The sequence below is a fragment of the Enoplosus armatus genome, chromosome 4, assembly GCF_043641665.1.
Source record: "Enoplosus armatus isolate fEnoArm2 chromosome 4, fEnoArm2.hap1, whole genome shotgun sequence".
NCBI lineage: Eukaryota > Metazoa > Chordata > Actinopteri > Centrarchiformes > Enoplosidae > Enoplosus > Enoplosus armatus.
The window spans coordinates 27,867,628-27,893,954 of NC_092183.1; the positions used below are offsets into that span (position 1 = coordinate 27,867,628).

The 26,327-nt window shown below is 45.2% G+C and overlaps 1 protein-coding gene across 1 annotated transcript; it reads right to left on the reverse strand.

Annotated features, from left to right (window-relative positions):
• Window positions 1-412: 412 nt before the first annotated feature.
• abcb9 (ATP-binding cassette, sub-family B (MDR/TAP), member 9) lies at window positions 413-5,758 on the reverse strand. The gene is made up of 11 exons (XM_070904023.1): window positions 5,062-5,758; window positions 4,510-4,624; window positions 4,028-4,158; window positions 3,728-3,933; window positions 3,451-3,648; window positions 3,230-3,358; window positions 2,944-3,132; window positions 2,436-2,609; window positions 1,806-1,965; window positions 1,255-1,391; window positions 413-1,152 (listed from the first exon to the last, which is right to left on the reverse strand). The coding sequence occupies exons 1-11, from the start codon at window positions 5,756-5,758 to the stop codon at window positions 829-831; spliced, it is 2,460 nt and encodes an 819-aa protein (XP_070760124.1). The 3' UTR covers window positions 413-828.
• Window positions 5,759-26,327: the final 20,569 nt, after the last annotated feature.

Sequence of the window (26,327 nt, forward strand, 5' to 3'; positions counted from 1 at the left end):
GCAGCATTTGGCTTTAATCCAACATGTTTGTTTCCATCAACGCCGACATGCAGTGTATTTTTTAGTGTTAATTTCATGTTTTTTTTATTGTAGTGATTTACATTATGTATGTAGTGTCATAAATACATTTATCCTCGCCACAGACAGACAACCATAGATCTCTATAGTGCATTCAGTTCAACAGACAAAGGCACCCGTCTTTTCTTTGCAGTCATTACAGAACTTACTTGTGGAATTACAAATGATAATAATAAATAATAATATATAATAATAATAATAATAATAATAACAATAAATGATAATAACAATTGACAAGCCTTGAGAAGACAACACTAAAATATTTCCACACCTGCCACAGTAAAATCAATATAAAAAGGAAAAACAAATCCTGAGGAAGTAATTTGTCATTTATTTGTCTGCAGTGTGACAATGAGGTATTTAAAAACACACACACACACTTTATACAGTACATCAGCAGCCTATTCTTAAGGCTATTGTCAGTGAGTGATAATATAGGCGTTTCATTCAAGTTTTATTTTCCATACATTCAACTCTTTATTTTTAACTTATTGATGCTACTCAGTTAGTCTACAAGTGGATCTTAACCCAAACTGATTTGAAATTCCACATTAAAATACATCACGGAGTGTTTTGTTGTCTAAATTCTGCTTGAGGACATTTTCTGCTCTTTTCATGAAAATGGTTGGACTTTAAGCTACTGAATATTTACACACAATATCTTCTACAATACATATGGTTTGAATCCCAAAATATCCTCCAAAAAACACCCAGCAGTCCAATCCCATTTCCACACACTGCAGTTCACTCTCAGTAGCGCACATTGCACTCAGACTCACTGGCACTGCTGCTGCTGCTGCTTCGTCTCCTCCGCTGCCTTCCACCGTCATGCTTCCAGCTCAGTCTTTCAGATGGGTTCAGGACCTCCGCCCCGGTCTCGATGCCCAGGACCTGCCTCTGCACCAGCTTGTAGTAGAGCCCCCCGCTGGCCATCAGATGATTGTGGGACCCCTGTTCGGCCACGCGGCCCCTGTCGATCACGATGATGTTGTTGGCCTTCTCCACTGTGCTGAGCCGATGGGCGATCACCAACACAGTGTGCTCCTGCATGACGTTGTTCAGGGCCTGCTGCACCTGCGGGAGACACCGCAGAGATTAAAAAGTTCACAGATGTAGTATTTATCACAGGGCTATGCGACTGGATTATTGGGTTAGTAAATGGAGCTCTTCACTCACGATGTGTTCACTCTCTGCATCCAGGGCGCTCGTCGCCTCGTCCAGGATAAGAACACGAGGGTGGCGGATGAGAGCTCTTGCAATGGCCACCCTCTGTTTCTGCCCCCCTGACAACTGGGTGCCTTTCTCTCCAACACCTGGGGAACAATCAGGAGCGATAATTCAGCTGCATGACTTCATCTTTATGAAGCACAGATGACAGTTAGCTTCATTTCCTTTTTATATTTACGGGGCCATGTTTGACTGGAAATAAGCATAGAGAGAGGGCAGATCTCATGCCATAGAGGTCCCTGGCCAAACTGGAATTGCACTCCAATACAATTCAGTGTCAACAATAAATACTGTATCTATTCCAACATAATTTACATAGTACGTACTTTTAAAAACAAAGTAATAAATAAGATGTAACTTGGGACAAGATCCCATCAACCAAAAAACAGCTAGCAGGAGAGCAGCGCAGGGAAGCTATTTTGAGGGTAATACATTACAATCTAACAATAACACTGACAATTGTCTCAACTGACTTATAAATGAACACATATAATAATTACTTGTCTCATAGCCTTTAGGGAGGGTGGTGATGAAATCGTGAGCATTAGCCTTGCTGGCAGCCTGCTTCACGGCCTCCGTGGAGATGTCGGTCAGGCCATAGGTGATGTTCTCCTCGACCGTCCGGGCAAACAAGACAGGCTCTTGGCCCACAAGGGCTACCTGCAGAAACAAAATAACAAGTGGGTGGCTTTATATGTGAAAGCCGTTAACCAACAATGAATTGATCGTAACAAGAAGTATTGTGTGTAGCAAGTCTGATGTATCTCATTCCTTAGAGCTCCACTGTCGTCCAAAAACTATTAAACACATCGGTGAGCTACACTGTCACATGTTCCTTCATTACAAGTAACATGGGCACTGTTTATTTTGAGTCCACCTCTAATACACTAGAGCAGCCACAGTGTGTTCATCCACAGCTGAAAATAGTCCCCAATAAATGAGCAACGTTTCAGGGCCGCAAACAGAGTAGGAAAGTTTGGAAAGTACTGAGAGACAACATATTGTTTTGGTCTTTACATGAGACTGGTTGACAATAAGACAAATAAAGAATAACCCCTGTCTTTTAAAAAGGACATGTTCTAGCCTGTCCTAAATGCTGAACTCAATCAGTTACACTGACGTAGACCGACCTTGGAGTGGAGGTAGTCGTGCTGGAAGGTGTGAACTGGCTTCCCATCCAACAGCACTTGGCCTTGCTGAGGAGGGTAGAAGTTTTCCAGTAGACTCACACAGGAGCTCTTTCCACTGCCTGAAGGTCCCACGAGGGCGGTCACCTCCCCAGGCCGCAGAGTGAACGACACTCCCTGAAAAAACACAACAATTCAGGGGGGGATTTCTTTTTTTCAAACATCCAGAACTAGAGAAAATTGTAATGCTGCTTGATCCCCCCAGAACTGTATTCCTGAAAGGGCACAAAACCTTGTAAAGTAACCTTTAGACAAAGACCCAGATTTTAAAGAAAAGGCTTTTACTGGCCTCATATTTTAGCAAACATACACAATATATCAGTCTAACCCTGGTATCAATGGTATCTGAGTGAATGAGACGTGACCCCCTGACTAAAGCCAAACTGATCAGTCTTGAATAGTGTGAACCGTTCATCAACACACTGTGGCAGTAAGATCCCTCAGAACAAACCTTTAGAATATCTATCTCAGGGCGTGTCGGGTAGGAAAACGTGATGTCTTTAAATTCAACCAGACCGGTGCATGTGTCTGGAGCCTCTGTGCCGTCAGCTGGGTGTTTGGGTTTCCGGTCCAGGTACTCGAAAACCTTCTCAGCGGCTCCAACACCCTGCATGAGGCCTGTGTACACCGATGCTATACTCTGTAAGATAAACCACACATAACATCAGTTAAGGGGCATTAGTGTCTTGGAAGTGTTTTTGCAAACATGTAACGGAAGAAATGAACAGAACATGTACCTCAAGACACTCTCCCAGCTCGAGCATGTATATGAAGAACGATATCAAGGCGCCACTGCTCATCTGACCAGTTACTACAAGGTGGCCGCCATAGTAGAGGATAGCAATCTCTAAAGCAAGCTCTGAGATCTGAAAAAATACACACAAAATCTATTGATGGCCACACCGTAACATACAGGTGTCAATTAATAAATCATATTGGGGCAACTGGTGATACCTACACAACTGGACCACATGTAGCAAGCATAGGCCAGGGCTTGTTTTTTGTTGAGCTGGAACATGGACAAAAGCTTGGCGTAGTAGGAGTCGGCCTCCCCGCCCTCGTTGGCAAAGCTCCGTACTGTCCTCATGGCTGAAATGGTTTCTTCCGCGACTTTATTGGCCTCTGCGAGGATGGTTTGCACCTCTTTGGTCAATTTCTGGAAAGAAAAACACAAAGACGATGATTTAATACTATCTGCAAGTTAAGTGACCACCACAGACGCAGAACCACTTCACCTTGTAGTATTCGCCGTAAAGGTTAGAGACGAGGGCGATAAAGGGGAACCCCATGATGGTCACCAGCGTGAGCTTCCAGGACATCCCAAACATGAAGATAAAGAAGCCAATGCCCTTGATGGTGCTCCGCAGGAAGACGTTGACATTCTGGGAGATGAGGTCACTCACCTGGGTGGTGTCAGCTGACAGACGCGAAATGATGTCACCTACAGGGGGATATCGGCATAAATACATTAGAGGGACTGCTCTTTTGCTGAAGAAGACCCACATACAGAGGGACGTGCCGTGGTCCTACATCACCTGTGTGGTTTTCATCAAAAAAGGCAATTTCCTGCCTCATCAGAGTTCTGAAGAGATGGTTCCTGAGCCGAAGGTTTAATCTTGCAAATGTCAGGGTGAAGACTCCTCCACGTACTCCCATTGCAAGTGAACTGAAGAGAGGGTGAAGGTGTCAGGAGGCATTTCAGTCTCTTTAAGTTTGGCACATGCAACACATGTGAAGTCCTGACTTCACAACCAGTCTAGCAGCTTTGTCATGCGTCATTACATCATCACACTCTCTTTCCTGATCCCTCCCATCTCTGTGTACTGTCCAATAATGGATTCATGTCAACAAAATCATAATTACTGTCACAGTAAATAAATAAATTAAATGTCTGTGTCACCTTATACTGATCTGTAATTACAGTGTCTCTCTGAAGGCCAGGTATTTTATTTGGAAAATGCACACAGTGACACACATCTCTACCACCACCATCAGAAGACAACCTGTAGATACTCACCTGGCAAAGGCCAGTGCTGACAGTGTGATCACAGGCTTAGCGAAGTACTCCATGCTCTGGTGAACCACAATGCTGTCTATTGCTTTTCCATAGTAGTAAGGAATGAAGGCCTCGCCTGGAGGTTCAAGAAAGACACCAGAATATAATGTAAGGGCTATCCATATACTTTTGGGTCATTGTGAAACTGATTAGATTTCCTAGATGTCGTCAATAACCAAGATGCTTAGTGAAAAGACATTTGTTTCCAAAATAGCTTTTGAAATGAGTTAAGAGTAGAGCCGAAACAATAAGTCAATCAATCAATTAGTTGTCAGCTGTTTCGATCAATTAATCATTTAAGTAATTGTGAGATTCTCTGGTTCTAGCTCCTCAGTTGTGTTATATAATCTAGAATGAGTAAAACAGTCATAACCTACAGACTCTGTACATAAACACAATAACCATAGAAAGACTCTGTTGAGCTATTGCACATGAGTGTTGCAATCCTTTGTAACAGACCAGTGTAAACACTGTGATTGGACTGGTTTATATTACTATGTCATGGACACTCACACACAGCAGAGATGAGGAGGAAGAGGACGGCTACAGATAGTAGCCCACCATCCTTTCTGCAGTAGTTCAGCAGACGTCCCAGGGTAGCGCCAGAGCTGGTCTTCTCCTTCTCCTGGCTTCCCTCCTCCTCCTTCTTCTTCCTCTCACACCCCACCTCCTGCTCCTCTTGACCAGCTGTCTCCACCAGCTTTTCAGTGTCCTCAGAGCCCCTTCCTCCTCCGTCGCTGCTGCTGCTGTTGCTGTTGCTGCTGCTGCTGCTGCTGCTCGCCGAGTTGGACTCGTTCCCCAGCAGCCTCCAGAGAAGCATGACACCCAGAGAGGAGGCACAATTCCAACATATCAGGCTAAGCAACCAGGGCTGCTGGGCCAGAGACTCCAGCTCAGTCAGCATCAGCATCTTCGCCAGGGTGTAGGTGATGACAATCAGGCAGATGAGGAGAATGAGTGTGGTGAGTTTAGTGACCCTCAGTGGGCCGTCTTCTCGATTCCACGTCACCCCTATGGAGGCTCCCAGCAGCAGGGAGGCTCTGAGCAGTGCAGTCCCCCAGAGGTCCAACGCTGACTGGAGGATGTTAAAGTCCAGGGCATCCTTTTTGAATGTGGTCAAGGGTGATCCGTGTGTGTATAGGACAGTGGTGACAACCACATCCAGTAGGACGCACAACACAGTGCAGCTCACAGCTACTTTGATGCCCATGCTGACTATCAGGATAGAGTTGTACAGAGAGTTACAAGTATTACCACTGTTAAACTAACCCAGGTAATAACAAAAAATGGCTACAGCTAGATTAAAATGTAGGTACTCTTCTGGGATATCTTAAGATCACTTTAATGGCAACATGTTTTCTGTTATATTTTTATACACTTACTTTTATTTTGAAGGAATTTACTTCCGGTCTTCCGCAGCTCGTGGATATGGGGGGGGGGGGGGGGGGGGTACGAGGTGGTCCTGTAATAACAAATGAAATGTATGCTACGTCACTACGCTGTAAATTATTGTCCCGTAAGGTTGCAACAGTCTTGCGCCATACAGTATTAGCTAGCTACGTAAGTTAGCTATTAGCTGTGTTCGTGTTGCGTCAGGTTTCAAACGCTTCCATGTTTTTAAATCCTTTAATGTCCAGCCATGGACACCTGGCTGGACATTAAATAATTCACTATAGTCTCTCTCTAGTCACATTAAAACACACAGGAGCGTATAAATGGTACTTACTAAGCGCCCACGTCTGAAACTGAGTTAAGTTAGGTTTAAGAGAAGCATGACAGAATTCAATGGACACCGGTATCAAAGATCGTCTATGTTGGAGCGGATTCAGACTTTGCAGGTATCTGACAACTACAGACAAAAACAGGTAACGTTACCGGACTAATAATTAATCTGATGTTTCAGTGATGAAATGGTCAGTCTAGCTGCCTGGAAATGACTCACCTTTCTTACTCTTTACTGGGACAGTTTAGGAGTCACTGAAAAATATGTCAGACAGTAGCTGTATGTAAATACAAAGTTGTACAATGCATTCCATGAAATTAAAAAGAGAAGCCACCTCACCTCACAATTTTCACATAATCAAACCAGCAATCCGAGCGTCCTGATATTTTCAAACTTAGACTTTACATTGTCCAATTATTCTTGAAATGTGTAATTCCATGTGTCCACTCGGTGGGTTCGTAACTGTAGTAAGTGGTCGTATTAAAAGTCAGCGAGCTCTTGTCACTCTCTGAGGCCCCGAACTCGCTCAACCCGCCAAACATGCCGACCTCCCATAAATTTAAGAGACGTACTCCGAAGTGATTTAAATGCGCGGAATAGGAGGCAGAATGACACCTCTTGCTTTTTACATCTCTGACCCTCAGCTGTTGCGGAAGTGAACGATGCGTGGCTCCTCCCACCAGGTTCTCTGGCGAGTGTTGAGGAGCTGCGGCTCAAAAACAGTAATCTTCCCCAATCTAATTAGAGGATTATTGTTTTCGGTGAAAGTGATGTTTTGATGAACCCCAGTAAAATAGAAGAACTGTGACCTTTTTATAATATTGGGTCAAACTGAGTCGTATGAGTTTACTTACGTCCTGCGTGTTCGCGTGGGCGAATTATGGGAGACGGATGCTGGTTTGGAGAGTGTACGAGGTTCGGATGGGGAGATATGAGCCAAAGTGTGTTTTGACATTCATTGTGAATGGGCGAGTGTTTTTGTTGAATAACTTTTGAAGGGAAGGTGCTAGAGACTTGGAAGCATGATTCGTCTAGCATATATCGAGTACGGGCTTTCCAACGGTACCAGGCACGTACGAGTTTGCCTTGCGGAGATACGAGTTGCACAAATTCCCCATCCTCAATGAATGGGGTGATTTTCCTTCGAAAATTCACTAAGTGTGGAGTGAGGTGAAAAAGGGTTAGGGTTAGGGAAGGGCAACTGAGCCCGTCCACGAAGTGGGACGGGAGGTGCTCGGTCCATCCCCCGACTTCCCCCGTACCCCCGGTCCCAATCAGCCTGGCCAAAGTGCTGGCGCCTCCGGCCATAACGCACTTGGCTCCAGGCTCCGCCAAAATTGTCCATATCCGTTTTTGTGTCTGTCTTTTGTTGTTAATGTGGTATATGATTTCGCCTTTGTTATATATGCGATAAATAAAAATGTTTTATGTAATGAAAATGAAATGTATCTATGTAATAACTAAAAATAATCAAATCAAATGTCTGTTTTTAGAAAATAAACAAAAAACAATTTGTTTTGCAAAATTAAAACAAAAACAATGTGTGCCACCGACAACGTTTCGACCCCGTGGGTCTTCCTCAGGTCAGGCACACTAAAAATGAAATAAAAATGTCAAAAAGGAACTTGGGTCTTGCAGTGTCTCTGTTCGATGTTCACTCTTCAAAGATCAGAGCAAGAATGAGCTCTCTAGCTGCGCCTCGTTTTATACCCGCCCCTTTTTTCCAATTTAGGTTTCACTCTGTCTTTTTTGTTTCCCACATTAGTTTTTCTGTTTTAACCCCTTAATACCCCTATGAAATGAATTGACAACCCCATGAAGTGAATTTTTTAACCCTTTAACCCCCATGTATCTATTTATAACCTCGTGATTAATAAATTTATTTATTTATTTTAAAGGGGAATGTTTAGGGTTTACAAAAAAGAGAACCCCGGCGCCGCAAAGCGGCGTCGGAGTTCGAGGCACTGGCCCTCGACAGATTCCAGTCGGGAACGGCCTACTTCCTGTTCAGGCCTTTGGGAAAGATGGTGTCCAGTTTCTGAATCCAGATTCTGTCAGCCTGGACCCGCTGGCGGGTCGTCCATGTTGGATTGTGTTGGATGACCGTCGCCCGGAGCGAAAATGGCGGACCAGAGGGGTTTGTGTTTCCCTCTGCCGCAGAATGTTGTATCTGTGTTGGGTGAAACGCAGGAGAAGTGTGTTTTTCGTTTCCCCAACATACTGTGCTCCACATTTTGTGCACGTGATCAGATAAACACAATTTTTGATGCGGGGGTCCCCCCGAGGTTCCCCCTTAAAAACATAGTTATTAGTTTTGCTGCGAAGCCAAACTTGGTGTGCATAAAATTTGCCCTGACCCCTGGGTTTTCGGGTTATCAGAGGCCTGAGCTTGGCCTGAACTAGAAGATCTTGCAGGTTCTTATTTTTTCTAAGTGCTGCAATGACCTTGTGGTTCTGGAAGGAGGATAGATGCCCAAGGAACCGATGAAAGTTATGGCGAAGAGTTTTGATCAATTTCATCTATGGAAGAGAGAGAGTGGTGACAAGGGGGACAATTTCAGACAACATGATGGGTTTGGGTTGGAGAAAATTTTGGAGGGCAGACCATCTGAAAGAGCGGCTGTAGCCTCTACTTGCTAGGGCCCTGAATAATGTTTTTGTGGCCAACATGAAATCCTGTTTGTGTGTACATATTCTGTGGAACCTGATTAACTGTGATTTTAAAAGGCCGACGTATGTGTGTTTAGGGTGGAAGCTGGTTTTATGTAATAGTGCGTGTGTGTCTGTGTCTTTGAAGTAGACTTTTATGTCCAATGTGTTCTGTGTTCTAAAGAGATCCCCTTTGTAGGTCGTGGTGTCAAGAAAGTCCACGGAAGAGAAGCTGGAAGAAGATTTAAGGTGGATAGAAGGGTTGAAATGGTTCAACGTGTTCAAGAACTCCTCAAAGTCCTCCCTCGAGTGATGCCAGACACCCCAGATATCGTCAAGATATCTGAAGTAATGGAGGGGCTGTTTCCTGCAGGTGGCTAAGGCAGAGGTCTCCCATTGAGCCATAAAAATATTGGCGAACGAGGGTGCGAACCTCTTGCCCATGGCCGTTCCTTTGGTTTGCAGATAAAACTCCCCATCAAACTCAAAGTCATTTCTCCTCAAATTGATCTCCAGAAGTTGCAGGAGCTCTTTTTCTGGCCTCCTTTTATCTGGGTACTTTGAGAAGATGTTTTTAACGGCTTGAATGTCCTCATCAATGTTTATATTAGTGTATAGACTATCGATGTCCATAGTGAACAACATGGCGTCTGACGGAATTTTAATGTTTTTAATTTTTTCAATGAAATGGTAAGTATCTTGAATGTACGAGGGGTGTCTGATCGAAAGAGGATTTAAAAAGTGTTCCAAATATTTCGCTGTGTAGTACGTTTCACTATCACAATCCGAGACAATGGGGCGGCCCGGGGGGATGACGTGGGGTTTGCTCCATTTCTCGGGGTCCTTGTGTATCTTGGGCAAAAGATAAAACAGTCTGGCCCTGGGTTCAGGGTTGCCAATCAAATATTTGCGTTGTTTTTTGTTAATAAATTTCTTTTCAAGTAATTTGTCTACAATTTGCGTCACTAATTTTGCCGTTTCTGGGAATAGAGGTGTGTCCAATTTCGTGTAATAATTTGTATCTTGCAACTGTCTGTTTCCTTCCCATAGATATTGTTCCCGATCCATCATGACGACGGCGCTGCCCTTATCAGCTGGTTTGATGACCACCTCCCGGTTTCTCCTAAGCTCTTGCAGGGCGCGGGCCTTGTTTTTAGTGAGGTTGGGCCTCACCCTGCAGGGCTGGAAATGATCATCAAAATGTTAGAGGTCAGCTCTGATAAGGTCAGGCACTTCCTGTGGGAGTCCATCGAGGGATGGGGTCCAGCTTGACTTGGGAGTAAAAGGTGGGGGGTCAGTTGTTTTGTCTTTTTTGTGAAAATGTGCAATTAAAAGAATTCTCTGGTGGTATTGTTGTAGATCCCAGTGGCACTGTTCCACCAGATTTTTATTGCTGCCCTTTGTCGGGATAAAGGTTAGTCCCCTGTTCAAAAGGGTCAGTTGTGGTCGAGTCAATTTAAATGTCTTTGCCAAGACTAGGACATTACTTGGCCCCTCCTGAACAGGCAGGCTTATGGGGCCCTGCAGTTTATATGGTCATGCCAATGCTGCAGCATGTTTTTAGCCGTAGCTCTTGTCCAGTGGACGTGATCAGAGAGCGTGGAAAATAGGCATGAGGACAGGACAGGAATGGATAGACAGTGTTTTTTAATCTGACTGTTAAAATAGTTCAGATTTTGTTGTTCCTTGGTTGGCAGGAGTTTAGAAAAGTTGAGGAGAGGAACCCAGACCGCAGCCTGTGGGAACATCTCGTCTGCCGCCTCCACCGCCGCTAGGAGTTGTTGGAGAGAGGTTTTCCTCTCCTTTTGAGAGCAATTATTGAGGCCAAAAGCTAACACCACTTGCTCAACATCAGTGGCTATGGCAGCCTTCCTGATGATGTGTTCGGCGTGCTTGAAGCTGGCCCCGGGGTAACTCTCCACCTGGAGATGGTCGTGGGAGAATGGTGGGATCTTGGCCAGGTTGGAATCCCCCAGCAGCAGCCACTTGTGGCTCACACTGAGACCCCAATCGTCCAATTTGTTTGTTGTGTGGACGTGTTTTCTGACCCTACGTATGGGCGGTTCCGGTGAGGGGGTGGGTTTCTGTGGGGGCAGTCGTGGTCGCAAGGTTAAGTGGCTCTGCACTGCCGTCCTCAGCTTTTGTTTTTTCATCGGAGTGGAAAAGGTGATTTTTTCCTGTGATGTTTCTATTCCACCAGGTGGCGTGGGTGAGATTACCTGAGGCCCCAAATCAATGAGGTCCTCCATCGACATATCTATGATTGAGTCACTCCCCGTCGCACAACATGGGTTGGGCGGGGGGAGTATGGTGGCAGGAGTAGTTTGAGAGGAGCGTTGGGGCCTTTGTGGGAGAGGAGATAAAAAAGGAGGGGGGGCTTTAACTGGGGGGAGGAGGAGGGAGGCAGAGGAGAGTTGGGAGGCTGCATCACACAGGTCCTCTTGTCTGTAGGGTGACCAGCCTGCTGTTATCTCAGTCATGGTGCATGCTGACACCAAGTGGGCAGTTTTAGGTACTGCAGCAGGTGTATGGGTTTCAGCTGATATGGGGTCCGGGGGACTCTGATGTTGTGGGGAGTCCCTCCTTTCCGTTCCCACCATTCTGTTTTGTGGTTGTGCGTGTATTTGGGCTGTGTGTGTGCGTGTGTGTAGTGCTTGTGTAGTTGTGTTTGATGGCGGGGGAGGTGGAGGGGGGATTGTTGGGGGGCTGCCCCCTCTGACTCCCTCACATCCATGTCTCCCTGTTTCGCGATGATGACAGCCTGAGCCTGTTCCAGTGTCTCATCCTTGAGGCGTCTAGCCAGGTTTCTCCTCCACCCGAAACGGCTCCTCCCAATCATGTGGAGACAGTTGAGACAACGCCTCAAGCTCCTCCTCCATCACGTCCATGTAGTGATCACGGAGGATGATCATCGTGGTGCACTCCCAATTCTTTGCATTTCCCTCTATCGTCATTTGTGGCTTTTTTTTTGGGAATTGCAGGTTTGATAGTTGTGGCCAAATTGGCTGAAAGTTTTTTATTGTGGGGGGAGTTTGAGATGATGTGGCGTTTTTCAAGTGGTGTGCTATTTTAATTATTTTATGCATCTGGTGTACCTTTTTCCCAAAATCCGGGTCCCCAGATTGTGGTCTCTCCTCTCTCCGTGTGTGTGGTGCCGTGTGTTGTGCGCGGTGTCCCGCGGTATGTGGCGTGTCTGTGAATGAAATGAATGGTAAATGATCTCACTTATATAGCGCTTTTCAACCTTCACGGTTCCCAAAGCGCTTTACAGCTAAGTCTCATTCACCCATTCACTCACACACCAATGGCGACCGAGCTGCCATGCAAGGTGCTGGTCTCCATCGGGAGCAACTTAGGGTTCAGTGTCTTGCTCAAGGACACTTCGACATGACGGGGGCAGCCGGGGATCGAACCCCCAACCCGCTCTAACCAGCTTTACCTCCCGTGCGACAGTGCTAACCAGTGCGCCACCATGCCGCCCTGTGTATTGTCTTAAGTTTCGTTTTTGATTTTGCGGAGGCGCTGGGCGCCTCCTCCGATCAAAAAAATGCGGCTGAAAGGCTGTGATGTGTATTATTTGATACTAATCATAAAAGTAGTCTTTTCATAATATGGTATGTAGTACAAAGTTGTCACGTATGCAATGTTCCAGGTAAATAACTAGCAGATGTTGGGGCCCCATACTGATAAGATTCATTATTGTTTGGGTGTCTCCCTTGGAATGTGGGAGTTATGCGATAGAGGTCTCTTTTCCTTGACCCCTAGACTGTTGTCCAAATAACTTGTATATCATCGGTTTTGGGGTACTGAGGGACCCTAGGGAAATATAAGTTTATAGATTCATGAGTTATAGTAGGACCCTATGTATGTCTAAATGTATAAAGGACGAGGTTGAACAGTGTTCGAGGCAGCAGTACTGATTCGGCTACGGGTGCTGTACAGGTCAAGATGCGCATGCCTGTTGATCCTGATCTTTGATGCAAATAAAGAATATTATGTGAAAAGTCAGTATCAGCGGAGTTTCCTTCCATCATCGAATCATCGCCTACATCTAGGGAATGAAGAAGAAATTAACAACACCTGGCTGTCGATAGCGGCGTTGGGGATAATAATCCCAGTCTTGTCTCCCACCCGTCCTGGTAGGGACGTTCGCAGCTGTCACGGAAGCGATAGCGGGGGGAGCAGTCCGGCGGCTCGGCTCGCTCGCGGCGGCTATTGCGGCCACGGCGTCACGTCACCACCGTCCACTCGCCCTCGTCTTGGCGTCGCTCCATGTCGTAGCGTTGCTTGTGAAAGTGTGTGAACAAGCTCAAAGAAACAACGTTTCGGTTCGGTTCGAACCTTCTTCAGGTAAAAGCTTGTTCGTTAGCGAGAGTTGAAAGAAAGTTGTGTCGCGGAGGTGCTCTTGCTTCGATGTGTGAAGGGCAGAGTGAGAGCTGCAGAGTGAGAGCTGCAGAGTGGCTCTGGGCTTTTATATGTGAGGGGCGTGGCTAACTCTGCAGGCAGAGTTGTACAAGGAAAATTGGGTTTAAAATAGCAGTTGTCAGGAATTAGGTGTTTAACCATGTATTTAACCCCAAATATATTTATATTAATTTAATAAATGAGTATTTTGTAGATTTAATCCAATCAATTGAAATTTGACGAGTTCTTTTGGTTTTTTAATTTTAATTTTTCCTTTTTTCCTTTTTTGGTATATGATGTCATGTAATTATACCCATATGACAAGATCCTTCCATGACATATTACCAATTATTATTGTGGATCATTTGTACACCCATGTGTTATGTAAATAAATGAAATTGGAATTTGTATATGTGTGTTTGTGGTGTCATTTATTTATAAATATATTTAAATTAATAAATTCACTAATTTATTATTTATCTGTGAATTTATTTATTTATTTATTCGTCCCAAATCTTCCAGGATGGGGGTCAATGAATTTCCAATATGTGAGGAAAAGGGGTAAAAAGGAATAGGGGTAAAAAGAAAAAGAGGGAATAGGGGTAAAAACCACGATAGGGTTAGGATGGGGGAACTGAGCCCGTCCCATGAATGGGGCGGGAGGTGCACGGTCCATCCCCCAGTCAGCAGCATAATCCCAGCCCCAGGTTGGCTGACGGAAGCGCTGGCGTCTCCTGCTGTAGGGTTAGGGTTAGGGTTAGGGGGTTAGGGTTAGGACGTGGGTTAGGACCCCACCCCCTATTGGGGGCAGGTGGTGCTCGGGCCCTCCCCCAGTTGGCTCCCCAGTGTTGTGGCACCGTAGGTTGGCCACGGCGATTGCCGTAGCGAACCTCGGTCCACTCATTCCCCCATCCACCCATGATGGCAGTGGTGAAGGGGTTAATGAAATGTTTTTTGTATTTGTTTTTATAAACCTTAAATGAAATAAAATGAAATAAAACTTGTTGTTGAATGTAAATAACTTATTTAGTTTTGAAAAAACAAAAAAATCAAAAAATCAAAATCAAAAAATCAAAAAATCAAAAAAAATCAAACAAATAAATGTATCAAATGTATAAAATCAAATTAGTGTGCCCGTCTGGCGACGTTTCGACCTAATGTAGGTCTTCTTCAGGCCAAAGCACACTAAAACTCAAGAAAATATGAACCAGCGGCTGTAATGCAGTCTAGGTGTTGCTTGTTCTGTGTTCGAAGCGAGAGTGAGAGACTTTCCCCTGCTCCTCTATTTATAACCTCTGTTTCAAGTTCCCCTTTTGCCTTTGATACCAAACTAAGTTTCGTTTTCCCCTTCAGTTAACCCCTTGTATTCCAGTTGTTTTTTAATTCCCTATCTATTTAATACTGTTTTTAATTTGTACATCCCTCCTAATACTAAATTATGTTCCCAATTTGTGTCCGAAGTTTGTATGTAATTATGAAATAAATTATGAATTTTTGTTAACCCTTTGTATGCCGATTATTACCTAATTTCCTATATTTTAGTACTATATTTAGTGTCGCATCCTACCCAACAATAAATTATGTTCCCAATTTGTGTCTGAAGTTTGTATTTAATTATGAAATAAATTATGAATTTTTATTAACCCTTTGTATGCCGATTGTTTTATAATTCCCTATCTTTTTAGTACTATACTTAGTTTTGCATCCCACCCAACAATAAATTATGTTCCCATTGTGTGTCCTACATTATATTAAATTATCCAAATATTTTTAACCCTTTGTCTACTGATTGTTTTACAATTCCCTATCTGTCAATATTGTTTTTAGCTTTCAACCCCTATTGGTGCTACCTATAAAAGATGTTTTTATGAATTACCCCATGTATTAACCCCTTAATTAAGTTCTAATCAATTCCTTTAACCCTTTGTTTCCCGCTACTAATTAATTAAATAATTAAAGCCCTATGTATACAATATCATTTCTAATCTTTCACCTCTTCCGTTAGTGTGGGATTTAGGTTGGGATAAGGTTAGGTTTAGGGCTTGGGCTGGGTTAAGGCTAGGTTTAGGGCTTGGGTTGGGATTGGGTTAGGTTTAGGGCTTGGGTTGGGATTGGATTAGGTTTAGGGCTTGGTTTGGGATTGGTTAGGTTTAGGGCTTGGGTTGGGTTAGGGGTTAGGATTAGGGGGTTTTACCCAAAGTGGGTTAGGATTAGGGGGTTTTACCCAAAGTGAGCCTGGGCTCACTTACTTTTTGGTGAATAACTTTTGAACGGAAGGTCGTAGAGACTTGAAACCAAGGTCCTTGAATTGAAATAGTGGGCCGGCCTTTCCAACGGTAGCACCCCCGAGTCTGTACGAGCTTCCGTTGCGGAGATACGTCACTTCCTTTGGTCATGATTTTGTGTATCTCAGCTTGGGAAGGTCGTAGAGAGCTGGGGACACTTCCTACGTGTTCAGCGTGGTGTAATTAGTGTATACGGAAGGTGGTTTGGAGAGTGTACGAGGTTCGGTTCGGGAGATATTGGCCAAAGTGTGTTTTGTGATTGATTGTGATTGGCCGAGTGGTTTTTGTTGAATAACTTTTGAAGGGAAGGTGCTAGAGACTTGCAACCCTCATTCGTCTAGCATATATGGACTATTGCCGTTCCAACGGTAGCAGCCACGAGTCTGTAGGACGTTCCTGTCCGGAGATACAAGTGTGTGATATTTCCCATCCGGAATGAATGGGGTGATTTTGAAGCGAAAAATGCATAAGTGTGGAGGGAGGTGAAAAATGCCTAACTAAATGGTGTTCCCAGAAAGTGGTTAGGAGGGTTAGGGGGGGTTAGGGTTAGGGTTAGGGTTAGGGTTAGGGTTAGGGTTAGGGTTAGGATTAGGGGGTTTTACCCAAAGTGAGCCTGGGCTCACTTACTTTTTGGTGAATAACTTTTGAACGGAAGGTCGTAGAGACTTGAAACCAAGGTCCTTGAATTGAAATAGTGGGCCGGCCTTTCCAACGGTAGCACCCCCGAGTCTGTACGAGCTTCCGTTGCGGAGATACGTGGGTTAGGGGTTAGGGTTAGGGTTAGGGTTAGGAATAGGGCTAAAAACCACGATGACATATTTGAGGATGACATATTCTTGAATAACTTGTGATAGGAAGGTCGTAGACACTTGAAACCAAGATACGTCCCCCCTATATCGACTACGGCCGTTCCAACGGTAGCACCCCCGAGTCTGTACGAGCTTCCGGTGCGGAGCTACGTCATTTTTTGGCCGGAAATTGTGTGTATCACGGGAACGGTAGGTCGTAGAGAGCTGGGGACACTTCCTACGTGTTCAGCGTGGTGGAATTATGGCAGACGAATGCTGGTTCTGAGACTGTACGAGGTTCGGTTCGGGAGATATTGGCCAAAGTGTGTTTTGTCATTGATTGTGATTGGCCGAGTGGTTTTTGTTGAATAACTTTTGAAGGGAAGGTGCTAGAGACTTGCAACCCTCATTCGTCTAGCATATATGGACTATTGCCGTTCCAACGGTAGCAGCCACGAGTCTGTAGGACGTTCCTGTCCGGAGATACAAGTGTGTGCTATTCTCCATAGAGAATGAATGGAGTGAATTTTTATCGAAAAATGCCTAAGTGTGGAGGGAGGTGAAAAATGCCTAACTAAATGGTGTTCCCAGAAAGTGGTTAGGAGCACGTTTCAGGCAATTTGGAGTGGATTTGATTTGACTGTACTTTTGAGCATTTTGGTGGATTGGTAGGTGACGACGCACTAGCCTGGCCCCTTTCCCTGACCTTAACCAGTGTGAGATGTGTTGCCTAAGCCCAACCTTGAGCTTGCCTCCCCCTGTGTTGGTTAGGGTAAGGATAGAGGAGAGGTGAGGGTTAGTGTTTGGGTTGGTGTTTGGGTTGGTGGTTGGTTGTTAGGGTTAGGGTTAGGGTTAGGGGTTAGGGTTAGGGTTAGGGTTAGGGTTAGGGTTAGGGGGTTAGGGTTAGGGTTAGGGTTAGGGTTAGGGTTAGGGTTAGGGTTAGGGGTTAGGGTTAGGGTTAGGGTTAGGGTTAGGGTTAGGGTTAGGGGTTAGGGTTAGGGTTAGGGTTAGGGTTAGGGTTAGGGTTAGGAATAGGGGTAAAAACCACGATCAGCTATTTGAGGATCAGCTATTCTTGAATAACTTGTGATAGGAAGGTCGTAGACACTTGAAACCAAGATACGTCCCCCCTATATCGACTACGGCCGTTCCAACGGTAGCACCCCCGAGTCTGTACGAGCTTCCGGTGCGGAGCTACGTCATTTTTTGGCCGGAAATTGTGTGTATCTCGGGAACGGTAGGTCGTAGAGAGCTGGGGACACTTCCTACGTGTTCAGCGTGGTGTAATTAGTGTATACGGAAGGTGGTTTGGAGACTGTACGAGGTTCGGTTCGGGAGATATTCGCCAAAGTGTGTTTTGTCATTGATTGTGATTGGCCGAGTGGTTTTTGTGTTCATAACTTTTGAAGGGAAGGTGCTAGAGACTTGCAACCCTCATTCGTCTAGCATATATGGACTATTGCCGTTCCAACGGTAGCAGCCACGAGTCTGTAGGACGTTCCTGTCCGTAGATACAAGTGTGTGCTATTCTCCATAGAGAATGAATGGAGTGAAAGTCAAGCGAAAATTGTCTAAGTGTGGAGGGAGGTGAAAAATGCCTAACTAAATGGTGTTCCCAGAAAGTGGTTAGGAGCACGTTTCAGGCAATTTGGAGTGGATTTGATTTGACTGTACTTTTGAGCATTTTGGTGGATTGGTAGGTGACGACGCACTAGCCTGGCCCCTTTCCCTGACCTTAACCAGTGTGAGATGTGTTGCCTAAGCCCAACCTTGAGCTTGCCTCCCCCTGTGTTGGTTAGGGTAAGGATAGAGGAGAGGTGAGGGTTAGTGTTTGGGTTGGTGGGTTAGGGTTAGGGTTAGGATTAGGGGGTTAGGGTTAGGGTTAGGGTTAGGATTAGGGGGTTTTACCCAAAGTGAGGGTTAGGGTTAGGGTTAGGGTTAGGATTAGGGGTTAGGGTTAGGGTTAGGGTTAGGGTTAGGGTTAGGGGGTTAGGGTTAGGGTTAGGGTTAGGGGTTAGGGTTAGGGTTAGGGTTAGGGTTAGGGTTAGGGTTAGGGTTAGGGTTAGGGTTAGGATTAGGGGGTTTTACCCAAAGTGAGCCTGGGCTCACTTACTTTTTGGTGAATAACTTTTGAACGGAAGGTCGTAGAGACTTGAAACCAAGGTCCTTGAATTGAAATAGTGGGCCGGCCTTTCCAACGGTAGCACCCCCGAGTCTGTACGAGCTTCCGTTGCGGAGATACGTCACTTCCTTTGGTCATGGGTTAGGGGTTAGGGTTAGGATTAGGGGGTTTTACCCAAAGTGAGCCTGGGCTCACTTACTTTTTGGTGAATAACTTTTGAACGGAAGGTCGTAGAGACTTGAAACCAAGGTCCTTGAATTGAAATAGTGGGCCGGCCTTTCCAACGGTAGCACCCCCGAGTCTGTACGAGCTTCCGTTGCGGAGATACGTCACTTCCTTTGGTCATGATTTTGTGTATCTCAGCTTGGGAAGGTCGTAGAGAGCTGGGGACACTTCCTACGTGTTCAGCGTGGTGTAATTAGTGTATACGGAAGGTGGTTTGGAGAGTGTACGAGGTTCGGTTCGGGAGATATTCGCCAAAGTGTGTTTTGTGATTGATTGTGATTGGCCGAGTGGTTTTTGTTTGCTAACTTTTGAAGGGAAGGTGCTAGAGACTTGCAACCCTCATTCGTCTAGCATATATGGACTATTGCCGTTCCAACGGTAGCAGCCACGAGTCTGTAGGACGTTCCTGTCCGGAGATACAAGTGTGTGCTATTCTCCATAGAGAATGAATGGAGGTAATTTTTATGGAAAAATGCCTAAGTGTGGAGGGAGGTGAAAAATGCCTAACTAAATGGTGTTCCCAGAAAGTGGTTAGGAGCACGTTTCAGGCAATTTGGAGTGGATTTGATTTGACTGTACTTTTGAGCATTTTGGTGGATTGGTAGGTGACGACGCACTAGCCTGGCCCCTTTCCCTGACCTTAACCAGTCTGAGATGTGTTGCCTAAGCCCAACCTTGAGCTTGCCTCCCCCTGTGTTGGTTAGGGTAAGGATAGAGGAGAGGTGAGGGTTAGTGTTTGGGTTGGTGTTTGGGTTGGTGGTTGGTTGTTGGTTGGGTTAGGGTTAGGGTTAGGGTTAGGGTTAGGGTTAGGGGGTTAGGGTTAGGGTTAGGGTTAGGGTTAGGGTTAGGGGGTTAGGGTTAGGGTTAGGATTAGGGGGTTTTACCCAAAGTGAGCCTGGGCTCACTTACTTTTTGGTGAATAACTTTTGAACGGAAGGTCGTAGAGACTTGAAACCAAGGTCCTTGAATTGAAATAGTGGGCCGGCCTTTCCAACGGTAGCACCCCCGAGTCTGTACGAGCTTCCGTTGCGGAGATACGTCACTTCCTTTGGTCATGGGTTAGGGGTTAGGGTTAGGATTAGGGGGTTTTACCCAAAGTGAGCCTGGGCTCACTTACTTTTTGGTGAATAACTTTTGAACGGAAGGTCGTAGAGACTTGAAACCAAGGTCTTTGAATTGAAATAGTGGGCCGGCCTTTCCAACGGTAGCACCCCCGAGTCTGTACGAGCTTCCGTTGCGGAGATACGTCACTTCCTTTGGTCATGATTTTGTGTATCTCAGCTTGGGAAGGTCGTAGAGAGCTGGGGACACTTGCTACGTGTTCAGCGTGGTGTAATTAGTGTATACGGAAGGTGGTTTGGAGACTGTACGAGGTTCGGTTCGGGAGATATTGGCCAAAGTGTGTTTTGTGATTGATTGTGATTGGCCGAGTGGTTTTTGTTGAATAACTTTTGAAGGGAAGGTGCTAGAGACTTGCAACCCTCATTCGTCTAGCATATATGGACTATTGCCGTTCCAACGGTAGCAGCCACGAGTCTGTAGGACGTTCCTGTCCGGAGATACAAGTGTGTGCTATTCTCCATAGAGAATGAATGGAGTGAAAGTCAAGCGAAAATTCTAAGTGTGGAGGGAGGTGAAAAATGCCTAACTAAATGGTGTTCCCAGAAAGTGGTTAGGAGCACGTTTCAGGCAATTTGGAGTGGATTTGATTTGACTGTACTTTTGAGCATTTTGGTGGATTGGTAGGTGACGACGCACTAGCCTGGCCCCTTTCCCTGACCTTAACCAGTGTGAGATGTGTTGCCTAAGCCCAACCTTGAGCTTGCCTCCCCCTGTGTTGGTTAGGGTAAGGATAGAGGAGAGGTGAGGGTTAGTGTTTGGGTTGGTGTTTGGGTTGGTGGTTGGTTGGGTTAGGGTTAGGGGTTAGGGTTAGGGTTAGGGTTAGGATTAGGGGTTAGGAATAGGGGTAAAAACCACGATGATATATTTGAGGATGATATATTCTTGAATAACTTGTGATAGGAAGGTCGTAGACACTTGAAACCAAGATACGTCCCCCCTATATCGACTACGGCCGTTCCAACGGTAGCACCCCCGAGTCTGTACGAGCTTCCGTTGCGGAGATACGTCACTTTTTGACCGGAAATTGTCTGTATCTCGGGAACGGTATGTCGTAGAGAGCTGGGGACACTTCCTACGTGTTCAGCGTGGTGTAATTAGTGTATACGGAAGGTGGTTTGGAGACTGTACGAGGTTCGATTCGGGAGATATTAGCCAAAGTGTGAATTCGTATTGACATGAATGGACAAGTGTTTTTGTTGAATAACTTTTGAAGGGAAGGTGCTAGAGACTTGCAACCCTCATTCGTCTAGCATATATGGACTATTGCCGTTCCAACGGTAGCAGCCACGAGTCTGTAGGACGTTCCTGTCCGGAGATACAAGTGTGTGCTATTCTCCATAGAGAATGAATGGAGGTAATTTTTATGGAAAAATGCCTAAGTGTGGAGGGAGGTGAAAAATGCCTAACTAAATGGTGTTCCCAGAAAGTGGTTAGGAGCACGTTTCAGGCAATTTGGAGTGGATTTGATTTGACTGTACTTTTGAGCATTTTGGTGGATTGGTAGGTGACGACGCACTAGCCTGGCCCCTTTCCCTGACCTTAACCAGTGTGAGATGTGTTGCCTAAGCCCAACCTTGAGCTTGCCTCCCCCTGTGTTGGTTAGGGTAAGGATAGAGGAGAGGTGAGGGTTAGTGTTTGGGTTGGTGTTTGGGTTGGTGGTTGGTTGTTGGTTGGGTTAGGGTTAGGGTTAGGGTTAGGGTTAGGGGGTTAGGGTTAGGGTTAGGGTTAGGGTTAGGGTTAGGGTTAGGATTAGGGGGTTTTACCCAAAGTGAGCCTGGGCTCACTTACTTTTTGGTGAATAACTTTTGAACGGAAGGTCGTAGAGACTTGAAACCAAGGTCCTTGAATTGAAATAGTGGGCCGGCCTTTCCAACGGTAGCACCCCCGAGTCTGTACGAGCTTCCGTTGCGGAGATACGTCACTTCCTTTGGTCATGGGTTAGGGGTTAGGGTTAGGATTAGGGGGTTTTACCCAAAGTGAGCCTGGGCTCACTTACTTTTTGGTGAATAACTTTTGAACGGAAGGTCGTAGAGACTTGAAACCAAGGTCTTTGAATTGAAATAGTGGGCCGGCCTTTCCAACGGTAGCACCCCCGAGTCTGTACGAGCTTCCGTTGCGGAGATACGTCACTTCCTTTGGTCATGATTTTGTGTATCTCAGCTTGGGAAGGTCGTAGAGAGCTGGGGACACTTGCTACGTGTTCAGCGTGGTGTAATTAGTGTATACGGAAGGTGGTTTGGAGACTGTACGAGGTTCGGTTCGGGAGATATTGGCCAAAGTGTGTTTTGTGATTGATTGTGATTGGCCGAGTGGTTTTTGTTGAATAACTTTTGAAGGGAAGGTGCTAGAGACTTGCAACCCTCATTCGTCTAGCATATATGGACTATTGCCGTTCCAACGGTAGCAGCCACGAGTCTGTAGGACGTTCCTGTCCGGAGATACAAGTGTGTGCTATTCTCCATAGAGAATGAATGGAGTGAAAGTCAAGCGAAAATTCTAAGTGTGGAGGGAGGTGAAAAATGCCTAACTAAATGGTGTTCCCAGAAAGTGGTTAGGAGCACGTTTCAGGCAATTTGGAGTGGATTTGATTTGACTGTACTTTTGAGCATTTTGGTGGATTGGTAGGTGACGACGCACTAGCCTGGCCCCTTTCCCTGACCTTAACCAGTGTGAGATGTGTTGCCTAAGCCCAACCTTGAGCTTGCCTCCCCCTGTGTTGGTTAGGGTAAGGATAGAGGAGAGGTGAGGGTTAGTGTTTGGGTTGGTGTTTGGGTTGGTGGTTGGTTGGGTTAGGGTTAGGGGTTAGGGTTAGGGTTAGGGTTAGGATTAGGGGTTAGGGTTAGGGGTTAGGGTTAGGGGTTAGGAATAGGGGTAAAAACCACGATGATATATTTGAGGATGATATATTCTTGAATAACTTGTGATAGGAAGGTCGTAGACACTTGAAACCAAGATACGTCCCCCCTATATCGACTACGGCCGTTCCAACGGTAGCACCCCCGAGTCTGTACGAGCTTCCGTTGCGGAGATACGTCACTTTTTGACCGGAAATTGTCTGTATCTCGGGAACGGTATGTCGTAGAGAGCTGGGGACACTTCCTACGTGTTCAGCGTGGTGTAATTAGTGTATACGGAAGGTGGTTTGGAGACTGTACGAGGTTCGATTCGGGAGATATTAGCCAAAGTGTGAATTCGTATTGACATGAATGGACAAGTGTTTTTGTTGAATAACTTTTGAAGGGAAGGTGCTAGAGACTTGCAACCCTCATTCGTCTAGCATATATGGACTATTGCCGTTCCAACGGTAGCAGCCACGAGTCTGTAGGACGTTCCTGTCCGGAGATACAAGTGTGTGCTATTCTCCATAGAGAATGAATGGAGTGAAATGTCAGCGAAAATTCTCTAAGTGTGGAGGGAGGTGAAAAATGCCTAACTAAATGGTGTTCCCAGAAAGTGGTTAGGAGCACGTTTCAGGCAATTTGGAGTGGATTTGAATGAAAACTTGACATTCAGGCCGCTTTCACTGAAAACTTGTCCTTTCCTCCTGTTTTGAATGAAAGCTTCACTTTGGGCCCTCGTTCAGTCTCAAACTGCATATTTGACCTGTTTTGAGTCAAACCGTGAGTTTGGAGCGGATTTGAATGAAAAGTTCACGTTCAGGCCTATTTCAGTCAAAACTTGACCTTTTCAACTGTTTTGAGTGAAAACTTGACATTCAGGCCGCTTTCACTGAAAACTTGTCCTTTCCTCCTGTTTTGAATGAAAGCTTCACTTTGGGCCCTCGTTCAGTCTCAAACTGCATATTTGACCTGTTTTGAGTCAAACCGTGAGTTTGGAGCTGTTTTGAGTGAAAACTTGACATTCAGGCCGCTTTCACTGAAAACTTGTCCTTTCCTCCTGTTTTGAATGAAAGCTTCACTTTGGGCCCTCGTTCAGTCTCAAACTGCATATTTGACCTGTTTTGAGTCAAACCGTGAGTTTGGAGCTGTTTTGAGTGAAAACTTGACATTCAGGCCGCTTTCACTGAAAACTTGTCCTTTCCTCCTGTTTTGAATGAAAGCTTCACTTTGGGCCCTCGTTCAGTCTCAAACTGCATATTTGACCTGTTTTGAGTCAAACCGTGAGTTTGGAGCGGATTTGAATGAAAACTTGACATTCAGGCCGCTTTCACTGAAAACTTGTCCTTTCCTCCTGTTTTGAATGAAAGCTTCACTTTGGGCCCTCGTTCAGTCTCAAACTGCATATTTGACCTGTTTTGAGTCAAACCGTGAGTTTGGAGCGGATTTGAATGAAAAGTTCACGTTCAGGCCTATTTCAGTCAAAACTTGACCTTTTCAACTGTTTTGAGTGAAAACTTGACATTCAGGCCGCTTTCACTGAAAACTTGTCCTTTCCTCCTGTTTTGAATGAAAGCTTCACTTTGGGCCCTCGTTCAGTCTCAAACTGCATATTTGACCTGTTTTGAGTCAAACTGTGAGTTTGGAGCTGTTTTGAGTGAAAACTTGACATTCAGGCCGCTTTCACTGAAAACTTGTCCTTTCCTCCTGTTTTGAATGAAAGCTTCACTTTCGGCCCTCGTTCAGTCTCAAACTGCATATTTGACCTGTTTTGAGTCAAACCGTGAGTTTGGAGCGGATTTGAATGAAAAGTTCACGTTCAGGCCTATTTCAGTAAAAACTTGACCTTTTCAACTGTTTTGAGTGATGACTTGACATTCAGGACGCTTTCACTGAAAACTTGTCCTTTCCTCCTGTTTTGAATGAAAGCTTCACTTTGGGCCCTCGTTCAGTCTCAAACTGCATATTTGACCTGTTTTGAGTCAAACCGTGAGTTTGGAGCGGATTTGAATGAAAAGTTCACGTTCAGGCCTATTTCAGTCAAAACTTGACCTTTTCAACTGTTTTGAGTGAAAACTTGACATTCAGGCCGCTTTCACTGAAAACTTGTCCTTTCCTCCTGTTTTGAATGAAAGCTTCACTTTGGGCCCTCGTTCAGTCTCAAACTGCATATTTGACCTGTTTTGAGTCAAACCGTGAGTTTGGAGCTGTTTTGAGTGAAAACTTGACATTCAGGCCGCTTTCACTGAAAACTTGTCCTTTCCTCCTGTTTTGAATGAAAGCTTCACTTTCGGCCCTCGTTCAGTCTCAAACTGCATATTTGACCTGTTTTGAGTCAAACCGTGAGTTTGGAGCTGTTTTGAGTGAAAACTTGACATTCAGGCCGCTTTCACTGAAAACTTGTCCTTTCCTCCTGTTTTGAATGAAAGCTTCACTTTGGGCCCTCGTTCAGTCTCAAACTGCATATTTGACCTGTTTTGAGTCAAACTGTGAGTTTGGAGCTGTTTTGAGTGAAAACTTGACATTCAGGCCGCTTTCACTGAAAACTTGTCCTTTCCTCCTGTTTTGAATGAAAGCTTCACTTTCGGCCCTCGTTCAGTCTCAAACTGCATATTTGACCTGTTTTGAGTCAAACCGTGAGTTTGGAGCGGATTTGAATGAAAAGTTCACGTTCAGGCCTATTTCAGTCAAAACTTGACCTTTTCAACTGTTTTGAGTGAAAACTTGACATTCAGGCCGCTTTCACTGAAAACTTGTCCTTTCCTCCTGTTTTGAATGAAAGCTTCACTTTGGGCCCTCGTTCAGTCTCAAACTGCATATTTGACCTGTTTTGAGTCAAACCGTGAGTTTGGAGCGGATTTGAATGAAAAGTTCACGTTCAGGCCTATTTCAGTCAAAACTTGACCTTTTCAACTGTTTTGAGTGAAAACTTGACATTCAGGCCGCTTTCACTGAAAACTTGTCCTTTCCTCCTGTTTTGAATGAAAGCTTCACTTTGGGCCCTCGTTCAGTCTCAAACTGCATATTTGACCTGTTTTGAGTCAAACCGTGAGTTTGGAGCTGTTTTGAGTGAAAACTTGACATTCAGGCCGCTTTCACTGAAAACTTGTCCTTTCCTCCTGTTTTGAATGAAAGCTTCACTTTCGGCCCTCGTTCAGTCTCAAACTGCATATTTGACCTGTTTTGAGTCAAACCGTGAGTTTGGAGCTGTTTTGAGTGAAAACTTGACATTCAGGCCGCTTTCACTGAAAACTTGTCCTTTCCTCCTGTTTTGAATGAAAGCTTCACTTTCGGCCCTCGTTCAGTCTCAAACTGCATATTTGACCTGTTTTGAGTCAAACCGTGAGTTTGGAGCGGATTTGAATGAAAAGTTCACGTTCAGGCCTATTTCAGTCAAAACTTGACCTTTTCAACTGTTTTGAGTGAAAACTTGACATTCAGGCCGCTTTCACTGAAAACTTGTCCTTTCCTCCTGTTTTGAATGAAAGCTTCACTTTCGGCCCTCGTTCAGTCTCAAACTGCATATTTGACCTGTTTTGAGTCAAACCGTGAGTTTGGAGCGGATTTGAATGAAAAGTTCACGTTCAGGCCTATTTCAGTCAAAACTTGACCTTTTCAACTGTT